This window comes from Urocampus carinirostris, chromosome 4 (assembly GCF_059441175.1).
Source record: "Urocampus carinirostris isolate Australia breed hairy pipefish chromosome 4, RoL_Ucar_1.0, whole genome shotgun sequence".
Taxonomy (NCBI): Eukaryota; Metazoa; Chordata; class Actinopteri; order Syngnathiformes; family Syngnathidae; genus Urocampus; species Urocampus carinirostris.
The window spans coordinates 37375756-37394825 of NC_142352.1; the positions used below are offsets into that span (position 1 = coordinate 37375756).

The 19070-nt window shown below is 40.4% G+C and overlaps 1 protein-coding gene across 1 annotated transcript; it reads right to left on the reverse strand.

Moving 5' to 3' along the window:
- Positions 1–716: 716 nt before the first annotated feature.
- On the reverse strand, positions 717–9210 carry rassf10b (Ras association domain family member 10b). Its single transcript, XM_088333264.1, has 2 exons — positions 8383–9210; positions 717–4411 (listed from the first exon to the last, which is right to left on the reverse strand). The coding sequence occupies exons 1-2, from the start codon at positions 9061–9063 to the stop codon at positions 3911–3913; spliced, it is 1182 nt and encodes a 393-aa protein (XP_088189390.1). The 5' UTR covers positions 9064–9210; the 3' UTR covers positions 717–3910.
- Between the last annotated feature and the right edge of the window lie 9860 nt (positions 9211–19070).

Below are 19070 nucleotides of genomic sequence, written 5' to 3' on the forward strand. Positions count from 1 at the left end.
CTGTAGGCCAAATTCAGCAATATTAAAATAATAAAAGGCTTGAAATAGTTCAGTTGATGTGTAATGAATCCAGAATGTATGACATTTTTGTTTTTTTAATTGCATTACAGAAAATAAAGAACTTTATCACAATATTCTAATTTTCTGAGACAGTCCAGTATAGGTTTGGGAGAGTATCTCCAATAGGAAAATTCAGTGTTATCTTCTGTGCTAGAGACTGAAACCTGGTGTACTTTGTAAGTATATTTAAACTTGCTGGTGATGATCTATAAGTTTTTCAGTGACAGATATTAATGAGAGGATGTTGCCTCTAATGATTTGCCCTTTGAATGTTGCTGAGTATTGCACCTCATAATGGCAGTTGAATTACAATATATTACTAGTAAAAAATAACTATTTGGTAAGCGTTCTACCTATTACTGATGATGCATACATATTTTCTTCTAATGCCTAACCAGAATGCTATTAAACCTTTATAGTGGACGAATGCACTACTTAGCTAGACTGCGCTTGTCTATATTTCTACTATTAACTTGTAGTTGTACCCGTGAAGTTTACAAAAAACACACTCCAAATGCGTTGAACATTTTCCCCTCTTGTCATTTATTCCCAAAATTAAAGAAAGGCTAGCACATATTGCTATCATAGACATGTCATGCCTACAGCCGTGGCTGCTCACCAGGGCACACCTAGGCCTGTAGTAATGGCCTTTAGTTATGTGTCGTTGGAAGTGAACGACAGGAACTGGCTCCCCACCCATCAAGAGCCGGTGTTGTGCCTAAATTCAATTCGGACTCCATTTCACGTGAACGCGCACTCTGCTTTTAGCGCTGCGCAGCCGACCGAACATTTGTGGCAATTGTAGTCGGTATAATGTGTTTAGGAAAGAATACTGATTTCCGTTATTAAAACATGAAAAATTATCGTAGTCTTTATAATGCGTTCATTAAGACGTGCAAATGTCACCAACACAAGAGACAATCCAATGTAGCAAAACGCTATTATATTCTCGATCACGTCTAGTTGTACACATGTAGGCTTTATTAGTGGACTATTGTCGCCTTATTGTATAATATTTCACCAGAAGACCATTGTGAATGAGACACCGGCCTAAATCTGACTCCCCCTTAATTCTGAGACTTTAAAGTCAATGTGGCTCTGGTGTGTCTTGATCCATGCCTGGTTGGTGCTCTCTGGTGGAAGGTGGCGTGCCAGATTCTGACATAACCTTCCTTTATTGGGCTGGATGCCAGACAAAACAAACACGAAAAAACAGAGGCTGCACCGGAACAAGGTGGCTGAAAGACCTTGTAAGTCCCCACCAGGGCAAAACCAGGAGCGGTCGAGGGGCTTTCTCCTTGCCATCAAGACAGAAACCGGGAGCAGAGATGTGGCCGCTTCCCCCTGGGTTCTCTAGTGCTCAGGACACTCCGTTGCAATTTCGCGGCCGGACCCAAGTAAAGGTAAACGCGAACTGCGGCAGAGGTGCTCAAAATAAGGATGCTTTTAATAAAGAAAACAGGAACAAAGTAACAAACAAACAAGGCCACAACAAAAAAAACATGTTCAAACAAATTCAACTGATAATATCCAAACCAGAAACAAAGATCAAACCGAAACAGTAATTGTAATGATCTACCCCTGTTTATGCTTTTTTCAAATATGTTATGTTGTTATGTTCAGCGTTTTTGCAATAAAATCCCCTGCCATGATACTTGAAACCAGCCCAACACAAAAAAATTGAGGGGCGTTCCCTGACTTTTCCAGCCTCATTCATATTCTTTCTTTTTCACATAACAGAGAAGGTCCTTCATTTGATTTCTGGGACACACTTTGGTGAGTGTGTAAGTGATATGGAACCAACACACCCATGCTGAGGAGGAAAAAAGGTTTTGTTTGTGTGTGAAAAATATACTAGAGCCGGGGGTGTAGTATTAAAAAATGTCACAGCCCATAGTCAGGATTGCATTATTTCTCAATTTATAAATTTATTCATTTAGTCGTAATTATGTAACTTCCAGGGTTTTTTATTTTGTAGTCAGAAGTGACTTCAAGTGCCATTGTTAAACTTCACCTTACATCTTTTAGTGGAATACACAACTAAAAACAAGTAATTTGAATTCCAGCTCAAGAATGCCAGCATGGAAGCTTACATCATGCAAAGTCCAGCTCTCCTGTAAACAAGATACAATTGATTTCCTCAGTCAAACGTTGAGCGACTTGAGCAAATCTTCCCCAAGCATGACGATGCTATCGTCAGTAGAACAGTGCTCGATTTAACTGTGAGGCCCATTTCATGTTATTGTAAGAAATTTAAGATGCAGCACGGCAGCGCAGTGGTTAGCGCGTGCGCGGCACAGTTCTGAGGTCATGAGATTGAAACTTCCTGTGTGGAGTTTGCATGTTCTCCCAGTGCTCGCGTGCGTTTCCTCTGGGCATTCCGGTTTCCCCCCACATACCAAAATCATGCATGTCAGGTTAATTGGCTGGTTCAAATTGTCCCTAGGTGTAAATGAGCAAGTGAGTTGTCTGTCTCTGTGTGTCCTGTGACTTGCTGGCAACCAGTTCAGGGTGTCCTCTGCCCACTGCCCGAAGATAGCTGAGATGGGCCCCAGGACCCCCGCTACCCTACTGAGGATATGCGGTGCAGATAATGGATGGATGGATGGATACATTTAAGATCAGCTTACGGGCTTTCCATTTCCTACAAGAATTGAAGACGGGGGAGCTTTGTCTCTCCTCCGCATGCTCAAATCAACAGCCGGGTTCCCTGAGACTTCACTGTGTCTAACATGGGCTGGAGCGGAGAGATTACGTTGAGATTTTTATATCTGAGCCTACAAAATACGGAACCAGCTGTTTGTGTGTGTCACAAGGGTGTTTTTCAGATGGCGGCCTATGTTTAAATCCTAGAGAGGGGCCGGGTATGAGAAGAACGAAACTTAAGGAAGGGGGCAGGCCATGACAAGGCAAAGCCCTGGTTGGTGGAAAATCATCAAATCCATCCATTGACAAGATCCAGGACAAGTCTCAAAGCATTCCTTGTTAGCACACATATCACTTGGAACACAACCAGAGGTAAAGGGAATATTATGACTGTATTTTTCTTTTTTTTTCATAGTTTGTGGTAGCCCTGTGTTGATAATTTCAACCTTGCCGTGTTGTGCTGATAAAACGGTCCCCCGCATGGACCCTAAAATGACTTCTTAACTCGTTTTTAGGGAAATGCAATAGAACAGTGAAGCACAGAACATTTGTATCTTGTCATGATTACTGATGCGGGTCACCTGGGTCTGCTCCTTTGGCGCCAACTGCTTCTGACACTGATTGGCTGCTTGTCTCTTTTTAAACCCCGTCTTCCTGTCACCGGTTGTCAGTCCGTCTACGAACATCAGCCCACGCTAGGCAAGCCTTTTCGACCCTGACTCTATCCTGTCCTGATTCCCGTTTGATTCCCGGCACCGACCCCTTTTCTAAATCCGATTATCTTTTTTGCTCCACCGTCCCGGCCATCGACCTGTTCTTCCCCGCTCTCGACACTGCCTTCGCTCGCCACGGAAGTGCCACTTCCGCGTTCCAAGCGATATGCAACCTGTGACCGACGATCACTGGATCATGGGTGCAAGCCTTTTCCTCCTTCTAAATATAGCTGAGAAAAACGAACGCAAGTGGGTCCTGTCTCCGTTTCTTGTCCCTGACAGATCTGAATAGAAATCACTTTTGAGCAGGTTGAAAATATTTACGGTACTTTGGCTGAAGCAGTTTCAGGGGGTCGGCTTCAATGAGAGTATATACGTGGTAATTTCTAACTATTTTGGGTGTCAGGAATCTTATTAATGGAGTAACTAGTCGATGTAACTAACTACTTTTTTTCAGTCGCACGCCTGACCTTGTTCAGGAAGGTCCAGTTCTAAACCAGAGACTGGCACACGATGGGGCTGTCGGACTCCTGACTGTGGAAGGAGCTTAAAACCGTATCGGAATCGTCATCGTTTGCTCCGTGACTTCGGGACAAACCCGTGACCTGCTCCACCCACTCACTCTTCCTCCCCAAACTGCTTTTCATCCTCTCATCTGCATCAGGCTCGTCCCACAAACCCAAAGAGCTGATTTCCTCCAGCAAATCCCTCATCTCCTCCTCGCGACGGCTGTAAATCTGCCGGCTCAGCTCCAAATCGCTGCTTATAGCCTCCAAATCCGAGCGGAGGCGCAGGCCTGTCCACACAGTGGCTTCCAGCAATCTCCTCAGTCGCTCTTTTAGAAACTTCTGGTCTCTTTCCACCGCGAGGGACGCCGAGGTCTCTTCCTCTGCTTCCTCCTCTCGGCTCCTCTGGCGGAAGCTGAGTTCCTCCTTTATCTGCTCGCTTAACATTTCAGCAAGAGCCTCCTGCTTTCTCAGCTCCTCCTGAAACTGTAAAAGTTTCATGTTTGTCACAAGAAAACAGGACAACAATTATGTATTTGCAAAATATTGTGCAATAAAGGGTACCGTATTTTCCAAACTATAAGGTGCACCTGATTATTAGAAGCACCTTCCAAAATACCCCCCCCCCTGTGAAAGATCGTTTTTCAATATAAGGGGCATCAAACTATAACCATGTTTTTTTCACTTTTTTCATGGCCAAATTCAAGCACTTTTGTATGATTTTCAATGCCAATTTTTCAATTCCTCCAGTAGCATTAAAAGAAGAAATCCAGTGTGAATCATGTATTTTTCAGACCCACAAATATATCGGCAATTTACATTTTTGATTTTTAATCTTGCATGTGTATTTCTGAAGACATAGGATTTTTAGATCTTGATTAATTCGCAAATATATTTGTGGACCTGAACAATAAGTGTGTCAATATTTTTGAGAAAAATCTCTCCCAATATAGGTGTTGTATAAAATGACGGTAATATGTAGCTTACATTTTCAGTTGCTGGAATTTCTTCCCATTACAATTTACCACCGGGAAATGCTACCTTATTTTTTGGCATGGCATCCAAAATATATACAAAATCCTTACACTAATACACATTTAATTGTAGCCTGTTTAGGTGTGGCATGCACCTGTCCTCTTGTACACGACGCATAAGGGGAGACGAGGCTCCATAGGACAATGCGGTACAAACTCAAGTCAGCTGCCGTTAATCACAAGTTGGGAAATGCTATGGTTAAGCCACTAAAGAGCAGTGTCAAGGTCTTTTTCAAGCGGACCTCTGGTGAAACATCGTAACAATTTCAAACATCTACAAAGAGTTCACCCAAAATGTAGGCACTTATTAATCTTTTGAAATACAACATTAAAATTTAAGCATTTTCAAGGATTTCAAGCACCTGTGTGAAACCTGTATAAAAAAACCTTAGATCAGAACAGACGATAAGAAATGTAAATGTTAGGGAATCTGGTTCCACAACTAAAATGAATGGATTTGTTCATAAATGGTTACCATATGTAGAAGAATTTTGTTATAGTTATTATTTGCTAAATGTATTTACCGTATTTCTGATTCTATAAAAGCGCACTGGATTATAAGGAACACTTTTGAATCTCTGGCAAATTTGGGGGTTTTTGGGCGCACCTTATAGTCGAAAAAATCCACGGTATGAGTTGTGTTGTTGATATTGTGATTTTTGATTGTGACTTTCTGGAGAACAATACATGTTTACATTAAGGCACTATTCCAACTGTCACACATATTCTGTTACTAATTATGTGGCCCTCACAGGAGAAAGTATTGGGACTCCTTTCTTAGGGTCATAGGCGATTTTTGGTTCAGAGCTAATCCAAGAATTATTCATTCGGAAAGAGGGAAATTATAACTTGAGGGGCTGTAGTAAATTTAAAATCCCAAAGGTGAGAACAACCAGGAAAAGTATGTATGTGTCTGTGTGTGGTGTCAAACTTTGGAATAATTTACAAGATGAGATCAAACAATGTCCAACTATTCATGTGTTCAAAATTAAATACAAAAAAACATTACTGGCGAAATACAGGGATGAAGAAAATGGGATATAAGTGAGATTGGAAATACTGCGTTTAAAACTATGGTTAACTTGTTGTTATTGCTGCTATTATTATATCATAACTGTTATTATAAATATTATGTTTATTCTTATTGTTGTTATTATCATTGGTGCCGCAGTGACATTTGGTAACCAGTGGCATTATGACGTTGAGGGATGGGTATTACGAAGATTAGTGTATAAAATGTGTAATTATTGTAATTATTATAATTATTGATATCTGACCTATGTTATAAGTACATCCAGGAGATTTTGTTGTATTAGACATAAGAGGAAAGAAGGATTTGTAAAATGTATTTAATAGGGAAGACAAAGGGGTAGGCAAGATAAAGGGGTAGGGAAAATAAGTATCTGCTTCTGACTCCCCCTTTTCAAACATGTTATGTGACATTATTTTGTTGACTCATTGTTTTTGTTGTGTTTTTATTCTACAGTTCGAAATAAAGTTTTCATTCATTCATTCATTCATTCATTTATTCATTCATTCAAAGGCAAACAGGGTAAAAAACTCAAAGTGAGCTAGAGAGTAAAAAGACAACTAAATAGACAGGTAGAGTTAAAGAAAAAACTAGATAGCTGGCTATAAAGGAGGTCAAAATATAGCTTGATAACTAGCAAAGAAGGTTAAACGTTAGCTAGATGGCAAGCTAAAAATGTAAAAAGCTAGCTCGATAGTTTGCTAAATAGCTAAAAAGGTAGGAAGATAACTAGCTACAACACTAAGAACGTAGCCAGATAGCCAGCTAAAAAAATGCACATTTTTGCTCATTCACTTTATCAAACCAATAAACTGAATTTTAGTTTCTTGTGTTTTCTGTAAAATGAATCGATTAAAATATGATTAAGTACATTGTTTTAATACACAAACAGATTCTCATTCTACTTTGTTATTTAGTTGCTTAAAAATCATGATCAATATTGAACATTTGTTTTGTACGTGAAGTGCAACTGGAATTCAACTTATTCAAGAACTCATCATGTTATTACGATTTTGTTACTATGTTATTGTTGGGTTAATTATTAAAACAGGAATAAATAGACTCAGTCAACCAATAAAAAACAATTTTACTGTAAAATCACAATGACCCTGCACTGATGATCTAATTTTAGAACTGATCCGCGGGCACCTCAATTGTCCGTAGGGGGCACCCTAGAGTGTCAGGCTGGTTAAAAATGTTTATTTAATTTTATTTAAAGGGGTATAACATGCAAAATATAATTGTCATAACATTTTAATTTAAACATTTTTCTAAAGGATTAATATTTTTAAAAAGCCAATTTTTAATAAAGTGAATGTTTCATTTAAGGCTGTTTTTATTAAATGTATGTTCTTTTTTTACCTGAATTATGGCCCTCATGGGCTTCCATAATAACACACTCTCTCTGTAATACACCGGAGCTTCCAGACTCTGTCACAATGCAAGAAACACTAGCAGAGCAAAAGGGAGCGAGGAGTAGGGCGAGAGCGGTGCTAGAAATCAAAGGAACTGAACCCTTTCAAGGCTGCAGAGTATTTTTGTTTTCCTTTTTTTAAAAAAAAAAACATTTTAGCAAGCGTTTTCCATTACATTTAGATCTATCGCAGGGGTAGGGAACCTATGGCCCGGGAGCCATATATGGCTCTTTTCATGAGTACGTATGGCTCCGAAATAAAATCTAACTATTGCACATCTCTCTGTGGCGTTCCAAAGTCAAGTGATTTCCTCCCGATTTTGGTTCAAATAAAGCCGAAGCAACTTAATGCAGAAGTTTGATAAGAAACCATTTAATCTGATAAATAAAAATGCTGGACTTTGATTGGGTGAGCAGTACAGGTGGGCGGATCCCTGCACACAGCGCAGGGCACTTCCTTCTCTCTCTCTCGCTCAGTGCAGTCTACACCGAAAGTGAATATGACGATATGCTTATCGTTTGCAGTCATTTGTGACATTTTTACAAAAGAACTTTGCATGCACATTGTTTTGAAACCGTTATCAAGGACAAATTTCATGGAAAAGAATTGCCTAAACACTCTTAAATGAAGGTGGAAGACAAATTGTAAATGGCATATTTACATTGATTGGGCATTATTATCATTTCATACATTTGATTAAATCATCAAATGACACACAGTGAAATAAAATGTGCTGAAGAATTAGCTTTCATCCAGAGAGCGTGCTTGGCAATTTTTTTAATTTGTCTGAAAATATATGATGTGGCTCTCTCAATTTCTTTTTAAAATATTTTTTGCTTTTGTGGCTCTTTGGGTCAAAAGGGTTCCTGACCCCTAATCTATCGAGTCCTTTATCTAGGAAAGGAGTTTTGGGGGGATTCTTGGCTTGAAATTGGACTGGATATGCCCATGACTAAGGTAATAAGAAAATCGGCTTACCATGACGTCACACAGGTGAAGAAAGTCTTCCAGAGAGCACAGCTCATTCCTGCAGGAACTCTCCACTTTTGTGTCCTCTAAATACGCGCTCTGCACATAATCGACTCCTTGGGTTTGAGTTCGATCCAAATGCACTTTGGCCTCCCGTCTTTCGATTTCTGCATCCAGCTGCTGAAGCTTCAGAGTCTGCAGGCGGATGCTGCGCTCCTGCGAGACCAACAGCCGCGCAAAAGCCTGCAACTTCTCAGCAGAAGGCGCTTTGCTATGCATCTTCTCCAACTTTCGGAAGGCTTTCCAGACGAGCCAACGCTGCTTTTCCAGCGGGGCCTCCACCAATGACGAGCTCGGAATCCATTTGGACACCAGGTTGCCTTTGCCGAGCAGTACCAGACGCGCCTCTGCGCTCCGGGTCGCTTCACTGCTGCCCACCAGAACGAACCTCACTCGAGTCTGTTCGTCTCCCCAGGCCACCCAAAGTCGCCAAATCCTGGTCCGGTCGGGGAGAATCCTCTGGAAGCCCCTCCACTTCTCGGCAATGCAGTAGCACTGATGCTCGGGCTTGTTGACGTCTTCCAGGAGCGCTTCGATCACATCGGCGCAGGTTGTGCGTTTGGATAAGCCCACCACGAGCTTCTCCTCCGCGCACACCCACACTGAGATCTTCCCCTCCGCCGGATCCATGATTATTCATCAGAACGCAGCAGTCTTGAAGGCAGTTGCTTTTTGGGGCACAAGTGTCAACAACTTAAGTGACCGAGATCACGTGACTCGAGAGGGCCGATTCTCGTCACATGCACTCCCAAATTAAATATATTCCCAAATTCTTAAACATGCAAAATGTAAGAAAAAAGTACTTGTTTTTGTGTGTGCATAAAAATAGATTTAATCTGTGAGAAACAATGCCACATTTTTCGCGGTGGTTGCATTCCAAAGGGGTGCCTCGATATTCCTAACATTTATTTATTTACAAAATGAAACAAAAAACACTTAATTTAGAGGCTTATGAATTTATTTATAAAATAAACTTTCTGCTTTATTGAACAACTGTATATACCCTTTAAAGGACAGCTGTATCGCTTTTTCATACAGCTTACATGGAAATCTGAATAGAAGTGACATTTCATTTTTTTAATCGTTGGAGCCACAGTTACATCGTCCCCTGATCTGAAACCAGCATGTGGGAAAGGAGAAACCCCAAAACCTCAGGAGGAGGAAAACAAGATACCTACACCAAAGGTAATCCCCCTCCCAGGCTGACCAGGCTGAAATGAATGTTGGATTGTTGCTTGCGAAGTCCTTTGAGACATTTTCTAAACGAGTTAAGTCATGTTTATTTGTATAGCCCACAAGGCGTCTAAAAATGCTGCACAGACCACAGATTATTGCAAACTACTTATTCTCTTTTTTCTCTCTCTCTTTCTCTTTTTCTCTCTTTCCTCCCTTTCTTTGCCTCTATTTTTCTCTATCTTTCTCTATTTGCCTCTTTTTCTTCTCTTCTCGCATTATATTTTCTCTTCTCTCTCTTTCCTACTCTTATCTCTCATTTGCTCTCTCCCTTTCTCGTTTTTTCTTCTCTTTTTCTCAATAGATTACGGGCTTTACAAATAAATATAACTCTGGGAAAAGTCATAACATTCCAAGTTAAATAAAATAGTATTTAGTTTTTTTTCTGGGTTTTTAACAACACAGGAGTGGGTCATTTTGAACCAGGAACAATACACTTTATTTTACACAATACTTTGCCTCCATCATTTGGACGTTATAAAGAACTGCGTTTACTTTCCGTCAACTACCAAAAAGTTGAAAGATCTATTTTGGACCCCTAAAAAGGGGGGGAAAGTGTCTGGAGCTGCAAAAAATGAATGGCCTCATATAAGCATTTTAAGGAAGGAAATACATACTGTATTCATCTAAAACCTTAAGAAGGTGTTCTGTTCCCCTTTTTTACAGAAATCATCTATTTTTCTGCGAAAAATATTTTGCAAAAGGTAAGTATGTTCATTTGGCTTTCATGGACTTGGAAAAGGCGTATGGCAGAGTTGAGGCAAGTGATGGTAATGTATGGAGTGGGTGGAGAGTTGTTGGAAGCATTGAAGAGTTTTTATGTGAACAGCAGAGGTTGTGTAAGAGTAGGGAGTGAGACAAGTGAGTGGTTCCCTGTGTCGACTGCATACCTGTCAAGCTCCAGGGCTCCATGCCCTTACAAACTGTCGTATTTTCCCTTACAAAATACAAAAAAATCTTACACCATATTTTTTCTTCAAACGTGTTTATTTATGTACTTTAACATGTTGTATTGTACATGTGTTTCATTGTATCATTCTGTATATATTCTTAATAATAATAAAAATAAAAATAAAATAAAAAAATCAGGAAAAATTGTTATCAGCTTAACTAAAATATCCATTAATAACACTTTAAATTTAAATTTGTAAATAAAGATGTTTTTCGGAGGAAAAAATGAGTTGGCATTTCTATTTTGAAAATCAAACCACATTATCAAACATTGATGCTTGTATTTTAAATTTCAAACAGACTATTTAACAGGGACAGAAAATACAAACCTTTGCAGCCTTGTGACTGGGAAACATGTTTTTCATAAGCCTTGTGAAGTGATCGGCAACTGTTGGATGTATGTTGTGCTCTGCGATGAAATGGCAAAACATCACTTCTGCAGCTGTTGAGGAGTCTTCCGGTGTAGTGCCTAATTTCAACTCCCCTGCAAAATCCCCCTCCCCGTGAACGCGCATTCTGCTGCGCTTCCGACAATAGCAATTGTATTCTATATAATAAGCTTATTAAAACAATAAGCTATTGTCGGAAGCGCAGCAGAATGCGCGTTCACGGGGGGGGGGGGGGGGGGGGAGGATTTTGCAGGGCAGTCGAAATTGGGCACTACAGCGGCAGATGCATGCGCACAGAAGCATCAAACGCTCGCTTAGTTTGCAACGAAAAAAACGATACCGAGATGTAGGCTACCGCGGCGAACTCGTTTGACTTGATTGATTTGCTGTTTCGTGATAGTCGCTGTATACCGGATGGTACCCTTAATTGACGAATTTGCGTATTTCCGTACAGATTTCCTTGTACGTCGTACACGTCTTAAAATGCATAATAAACGTACTTTGTACGGCAAAAACGTACAGGTTTACAGGTATGTGACTGGTGTGAGACAGGGGTGTGTGATGTCACCATGGCTGTTTAATGTCCACATGGATGGTGTGGTGAGAGAGGTATTTGGCAGAGGTGTAGAGATGATGGACAACAGGGGAACGGTGTGGCAGGTAAGTCAGTTGTTATTTGCAGATGACACTTGATAATCTTAAACAGGTGGTGAATAGAATATTGTTTTTGGTTCAAAAACCGACTACTTGCCTGTTTGACCCGCTTCCGGGTTTGCTGATTAAAAGTCTTTTTGGGGTCCTTGGACCTTCAGTTCTAAATATTATAAACATATCACTCTCCTCAGGTGTAGTTCCAGCGGCTTTCAAGTCCGCTGTTATCAAACCTACACTGAAACGACCCGAACTTGATCCAGAAAGCTTATGTAATTATAGACCTGTGTCAAACCTACCGTTTCTTTCGGAATTACTTGAAAGTGTTGTGGCACAGCAGTTTAATGATTTTATATCCGAGAACAATCTTTTCGAATCTATGCAATCAGGATTCAGGGCTAACCACTCTACTGAGACAGCCCTGATTAAGGTAACCAATGATCTTCTACTGGCAATGGACTCCGGCGCTTCGTCATTCTTGCTGCTGCTGTACCTTAGTGCTGCTTTTGACACTGTGGACCATAATATTTTACTAGAACGGTTGGAATAATGGATTGGTCTCTCAGGAACCGTCCTCTTATGGTTCAGATCCTACCTCTCAGATAGGACGCGCTGTGTTAAATATGGTGAAATGACATCTGAGCCCTTTAGTGTTACCTGGGGTGTTCCGCAGGGTTCAGTACTTGGCCCCCTTCTTTTCAGCATTTACATGCTTCCATTAGGTGATATTGTTCGCAAGTATAATATCAGTTTCCATTGCTATGCAGATGACACTCAACTATATCTTCCGTTGGAGGAATCTGCCATTACAACTGTGGAAATCTGGAGGCCTGCCTCACTGAGACAAAAGAATGAATGACACTCAATTTCTTGCGCCTTAACTCTGAAAAGACCGAAATGTTAATTATTGGTCCATCTAAATGCAGTGACTTGATCTCAAAAACTGCTCCGAACATTGATAAATAATATATCACCCCGAGTGACTCAGTCAAAAATGTAGGTGTCATATTTGACCCCCATCTGTCCCTTCAAACACACGTGAAGAGTATTACTAGAACAGATTTTTTCCATCTTCGCAACATTGCTAAAATTCGCCCAATGCTTTCTCAGCCAGATGTGGAGATTATAATTCATGCGTTTGTTACCTCCTGTCTCGATTACGGTAATGCACTACTCTCCGGTCTCCCGAAGTCCAAAATCAAGAGCTCTCAGCTAGTACAAAATGCTGCAGCGAGGCTTTCAACTGAGACAAGAAAGTTTGACCACATTACCCCGATTTTAGCTAACCTGCATTAGCTCCCTGTTATCTTAAGATGTGATTTTAAGGTTCTGTTGGAAGTATACAAAATCATGCATGGAGTTGTTCCTTATATCTTTCAGATTTCATTTCCCCCAATGTTCCGGTCTGGAGCCTTCGCTCTGAAAATGCTGTTCTACTAGTGATCCCAAGAGCTAAGAAGAGATCCTCAGGTTCGAGAGCGTTCTCCATTCGGGCCCCGGTGCTGTGTAATGTTCTTTCCCCTGAGATTCGATCTGCAACCTCAGTGGAAATGTTTAAATCTAAGCTTAAAACACGCTTCTATTCTATAGCATATGAATAACCTATATTTTATGTTGACAATATAAGGGATGGTGTCATAATAGTCTGTAGTTTGCGATAGTCTTTGAGTCTCTTTGTGGTTAAGGGCTATACAAATAAACATGACTTGACTTGACTTTAAAGGTACTGCTATGAGTCACGTCATCTGTGTTCTTTTGTTTAAAACAATTTAAAGGTTAAATTCTGTAAAAGTTCATCGTAACGAATATTGCGACAATAAATACTCTCATAATGTAGGACCACAATACATTTTAAATATCAATTAAGTTGGTGATATATCAATAAAACAACGAAACGGCGAAGGGCCATTTAAGAATCGGCTCTCTTTAGTGAGGTGAGCCAAAAGAGGCGGCTCTCTAAAAAGAGCCGAAATTCCCATTACTAGTGATCAGCAACATTAATGTTGTCCTCGTGGGTAAAGTCACGCAGCTACGTAGTCTAATGTACCAGCCATAATTAAAATTAACCTTACCTCTAATGCCTTAGTTATAAAGAGTAAAACAATAAAAAATACTATTAAAAAAAAATCAGTCTTCCGGTGGCGGGGCGGGGTCAAAAGTTATTCGGTCGGACGGGCCAGGGCCCCTATGGCCCGCCCCTAAATGACGGGACTGGGCTCAATAGAGCTTATGACTTTATGGAATCGTTTCGCTCTATGTCTCCCTCCTGTGTTGAAAACATTTATTACACTTTATTTCGGTGACGTATTGTGCAAGGTGCTAGCAACATCTCCTGTCGAGGTCTGGTAAGACAATGTAGAAGACATAAATGTCCATGTTGACCTAGGTCCTAGGAACACAAGGAAATATCTGTTCCATACGCAGAGGTGGGTGGAGTAGTCAAAAAGGTACTCAAGTAAAAGTATTCTTACTTAAAATATTATGACTCAAGTAGAAGTAAAACGTAGTCATCCAAGAAATTACTTGAGGAAAAGCCGTTTTCACACATTTTATAGGAGAGAATCTCCACTCACATGCAAGCTGAGTACAGGAAAGGGTCAACAGGAATTTATAGCCCAATTATATTGTAGGCATCTGTGAAGAGGTTATATTGAGAGAGGACCTGCTTTTTTCTTTTTTTTCCTTTCTAGCATTCCATCCTCTTTTTTCCTTCCCTTTTCTAATTCACTTTCTATTCTTTTGATTCTCCTAGCCTTCTTCTTTATTCTTCCTTTATTTTGGTTTCTTCTTTCTCTGTTTTTACATTTATTTTATCGATTTATTTCTGTTGTTTAATTTTTCATTGTTGTGTTCAACTTTTCTGACTTTATTTGTCCCCCCAAAGTAAGCTTGTCTATATTGTTACATAAAAATGTTTAATATATGGATAAAAGCAACAAAAACAACCAGAAAAAGGCTTTTGGGAGCCGAAAACGACGGCTCGTTTTAGTGAGCCGAGCCTATAAAGGCACTTCTCGAAAGAGAGACGGAATTACTATTACTACGAGCTTATTTGAGTGAGAAGAGCTACTACCCAGTAAAGGCGGTTAACTGCTAAATTACGCCAACACATAGCCCAACACACAATCTGGTACACACAGAACAAAGGCAAAAAGTGCAAGATGAGTGAAATGAATGATGACATTCATTCTTTTAATGTGTTTCTTATTCTTTTCCTGGCTTTTTCGGCTCCAACTAGTACTTTTCTTACCTCCGGGGTACCTGACTCATAATATTGTTCTGTCTTAATTTTACCGCTAGAGAAAAGAAGAGTGGTGGTGGGCCAAACCACCTTAAAATTTGGGAGGGGAGAATCCCCTCAGATGGCAAAACTCACCTCATCAGTTGCGCTGAATATGGCCAAATAGCTGATTAGAGACTGAATGCACGAGTAAGTTTAGAGGAGTGACAGATGCGTATTCAAATTATTTTTCTCATCCAGCCAGCCCAAACTCAACCTTAACATAAGCTGGCCCTTCTGGAATTGTCTCGGTCTTCACGATTGATCACCCCCAGCATTAAGTAAATGTAAAAAAAGTACATGCTTTAAAATTTACTCAAGTACTGAGTAACTGTAGCAAGGTCTTATTCATTGTTTTTCTTTTCAAACAAACATTAAATGGGATCATAAAAATCATCATTTCATAGTTATAAAGGCCATCCAATCAACAAGAAATCACAAGTCTGTGTAATTATAAGGCCGGGTACTTGGACAGTGTACTTGGGTGAAGTGTCTCTCACATATTCCACGTATACATATACACATTATATATATACAGGTATATATATATATATATATATATATATATATATATATATAGATATAGATATATCTCATCTCATCTCTCATCTCATTATCTGCACCGCATATCCTCAGTAGGGGCGCGGGGGTGCTGGAGCCCATCCCAGCAATCATCGGGCAGAGGGCAGGGGACATCCTGAACTGGTTGCCAGCCAATCGCAAGGCACACAGGGATAGACAACTTGCTCGCTCATTCACACCTAGGGACAATTTGGACCGGCCAATCCACCTGAAATGCATGTCTTTGGAATGTGGGAGGAAACTAGAGTGCCCGGAGGAAACCCACGCAAGCACAGGGAGAACATACAAACTCCGCACAGTAAGTCCGGTAGCTGGATTTGAACCCACACAGGAGATATATATATATATACATATACAGTGCATCCGGAAAGTATTCACAGTGCTTCACTTTTTCCACATTTTGTTATGTTACAGCCTCATTCCAAATTGTAATAATTAAATCTCAAAATTCTACACAAAATACTCCATTATGACAATGTGAAAAAGTTGTTTTTTTTCCTTTTTTTGAATTTATTAAAAATAGAAAACTAAGAAATCACATTTACATAAGTATTCACAGCCTTTGCTTAATACTTTGTTGATCCACTTTTGGCAGCAAATACAGCCTCAAGTCTTTTTGAATAAGATCCCACAAGTTTAGCACACCTATCTTTAGGCAGTTTTGCCCATTCTTCTTTGCAATAAGTCTCAAGCTCAATCAGGTTGGATGGGAGACGTTTGTGCACAGCCATTTTCAGACTGGGCCACTCCAGGACATTCACGGAGTGGTTCTGAAGCCAATCTTTTGAGATCTTGGCTGTGTGCTTTGGGTCGTTGTCCTGCTGAAAAATGAACCTTCGCCCCAGCCTGAGGTCAAGAGCGCTCTGGAGCAGGTTTTCATCCAGGATATCTCTATATATTGCTGCATTCATTTTTCCTTCTATCCTGACTAGTCTGCCAGTTCCTGCTGCTAAAAAACATCCCCACAGCATGATGCTGCCACCACCATGCTTCACTGTAGGGATGGTATTGGCCTGGTAATGCGGTGCCTGGTTTCCTCCAAACATGGCGCCTGGCATTCACACCAAAGAGTTCAATCTTTTTCTCATCACACCACAGAATTTTGTTTCTCATGGTCTGAGAGTCATTCAGGTGCTTTTTGGCTAATTCCAGACGGGCTTCCATGTTCCTTTTACGAAGGAGTGGCTTTCGTCTGGCCACTCTACCATACAGGCCTGATTGGTGGATTGCTGCAGAGATGGTTGTCCTTCTGGAAGGCTCTCCTCTCTCCACAGAGGAACGCTGGAGCTCTGACAGAGTTACTATCGGGTTCTTGGTCACCTCCCTGACTAAGGCCCTTATTCCCCGATCGCTCAGTTTAGAAGGCCGGCCAGCTCTAGGAAGAGTCCTGGTGGTTCCAAATGTCTTCCATTTACAAATAATAGAGGCCACTGTGCTCATTGGGACCTTCAAAGCAGCAGAATTTTTTTCTGTATCCTTCCCCAGATTTGTGCCTCAAGACAATCCTGTCTCGCAGGTCTACAGACAGTTCTTTTGACTTCATGCTTGGTGTTTGTGCTCTGACATGCACACTCAACTGTGGGACCTTATATAGACAGGTGTGTGCCTTTCCAAATCATGCCCAATCAACTGAATTTACTACAGGTGGACTCCAATTAAGCTGTAGAAGGATCTCAAGGATGATCAGTGGAAAAAAGATGCACCTGAGCTCAATTTTGAGCTTCATGGCAAAGGCTGTGATTGTGAATACTTATGTAAATGTGATTTCTTAGTTTTCTATTTTTAATGAATTAAAAAAAAGTAAAAAAAAAGATTTTTCACATTGTCATAATGGAGTATTTTGTGTAGAATTTTGAGATAAGAGATTAAATTAATACAATTTGGAATGAGGCTGTAACATGACAAAATGTGGAAAAAGTGAAGCGCTGTGAATACTTTCTGGATGCACAGTATATATGTATATATCTGTCTCTTCTTTCATTCTCTTTAATCTATTAGTTTGGCCCCTGTTGGCCACAAGCTCAAACGAGATTGACACCTCTGCCATAAAGTATTCCCAAAACATCAAATAACATTTGAAAACATTTCTATGTAACATATCAGTTTCTCCCCTGGCATGTTTGTTTAATTTCATTTTCTGATATTTTGGTTTGTTTTTACAGTTTGGTTAATATTAACGCGACATTGCTGTGACATTTTTGTCTGGAAGTACAGACACTCCCCTACTTACGAACATTTGACTTACGCAAAACGGTAGATACGAATATTTTTTACGGGATGTCAAAAAATATCCGGACATTGCTGTATGTTAAATTTTGTATGGTGTGCCTCTTTTTTCGAGTAGAAGACAGTACTGCAGTGCTTTTTTCCACCGCGTGGCGCTGAGAGTGTCACGATTGCCCATTGCCCTCACCTGTGCTGCTCGTTGCCTGATTGGCTCTCCTCCTATTTAAACTCAGTGCTCTCATTCACTCCTTGTCAGTCCGACAACGGAGCTCTGCACTTGCAGGGCATGCATTTTTGACTCTGTCTGGAACCCTGTTCATGTATCCAGTATCGATACCGTCTGTCCCGTCCTGTCCGGTATCTTGCTTGTGCACCCTTTATCCGGTATCGATCCTGTCTGTCCCGTCATTTCTGGTATCTTGCTCGTGCATCCTGTATCGAGCCCGTCTATCCTGTCCGGTACATGCTCACGTATCCTGCATCAGGTATCGATCCCGTCTGTCCTGTCCAGTTTCGATCTAGTCTGTGCCCGACTTCTCTGTCTCACTTCTTCTGCCCAGCGATCGCCGAATCGCTGGCATTTGTGTTCCCGCGCATGACTGCCCCGTTTCCGTAAAATAAAGCTTGGTGTGAAAATGTTACACGTTTGGGTCCACTGTCTGTTTGGGTTTTGACAGAGAGGTCATCCAGTATCCACCCCGAAGAAATCCATCTCCTACTTCCTAGTTCGTGTGTAATGTAAACATACTGCAACGTATGTCTAGCACGCTACGAACTTTGACCTTTTTTTTTGTTTAATATCTCTTGTGTCCGTTCAATATGGTTGGTGTTAAGTGTAAAGAAGAGGCGAGCCGTTTCTTTTGAAATTAAAGTGGAATAAGAAAGCTTGATTCGGTTGAGAAAACGGTTGGATCGGTTTTTTTTTTCCATCCACTTCCTATCATGAAAGAGGGAGTCGCTCAACTCTTCCAAGAGTAAGTTAAACTTAACTTTATTTATTTTTATAGTCAAGTCGAGTTTATTTGTGATGCCCTTAATCATAAGAAGTCTCAAAGGGGTTCACAGACCACAAAATGTCAACGCCTAATGTGTAGGTTTTTTTTTCAGTACTATGCTTTATCATTCAGCCTGCTTTGTAACTTTATGGAGCATATTATTTTATTAAACATTTCTTTTTTGGTTTCAAAACAATACAGGTTACTTATACAAGCCTCAAACATACAAAATGTAGCACTGAAGCAACTTACGAACAACTTGAACTTATGAACGATCGTTCGTAAGTAAGGCAGCGTCTGTATACATTTCGTCTATGAAAGCTAAAAAAA

Bases quoted from the DNA above. Each gene is read 5' to 3' on its own strand.
- rassf10b (XM_088333264.1), bottom strand. From the start codon at position 9,063: ATGGATCCGGCGGAGGGGAAGATCTCAGTGTGGGTGTGCGCGGAGGAG. The intron at 4,412-8,382 runs GTAAGCCGATTT...AAACTTTTACAG, and splicing joins TTCACCTGTGTGACGTCATG to TTTCAGGAGGAGCTGAGAAA.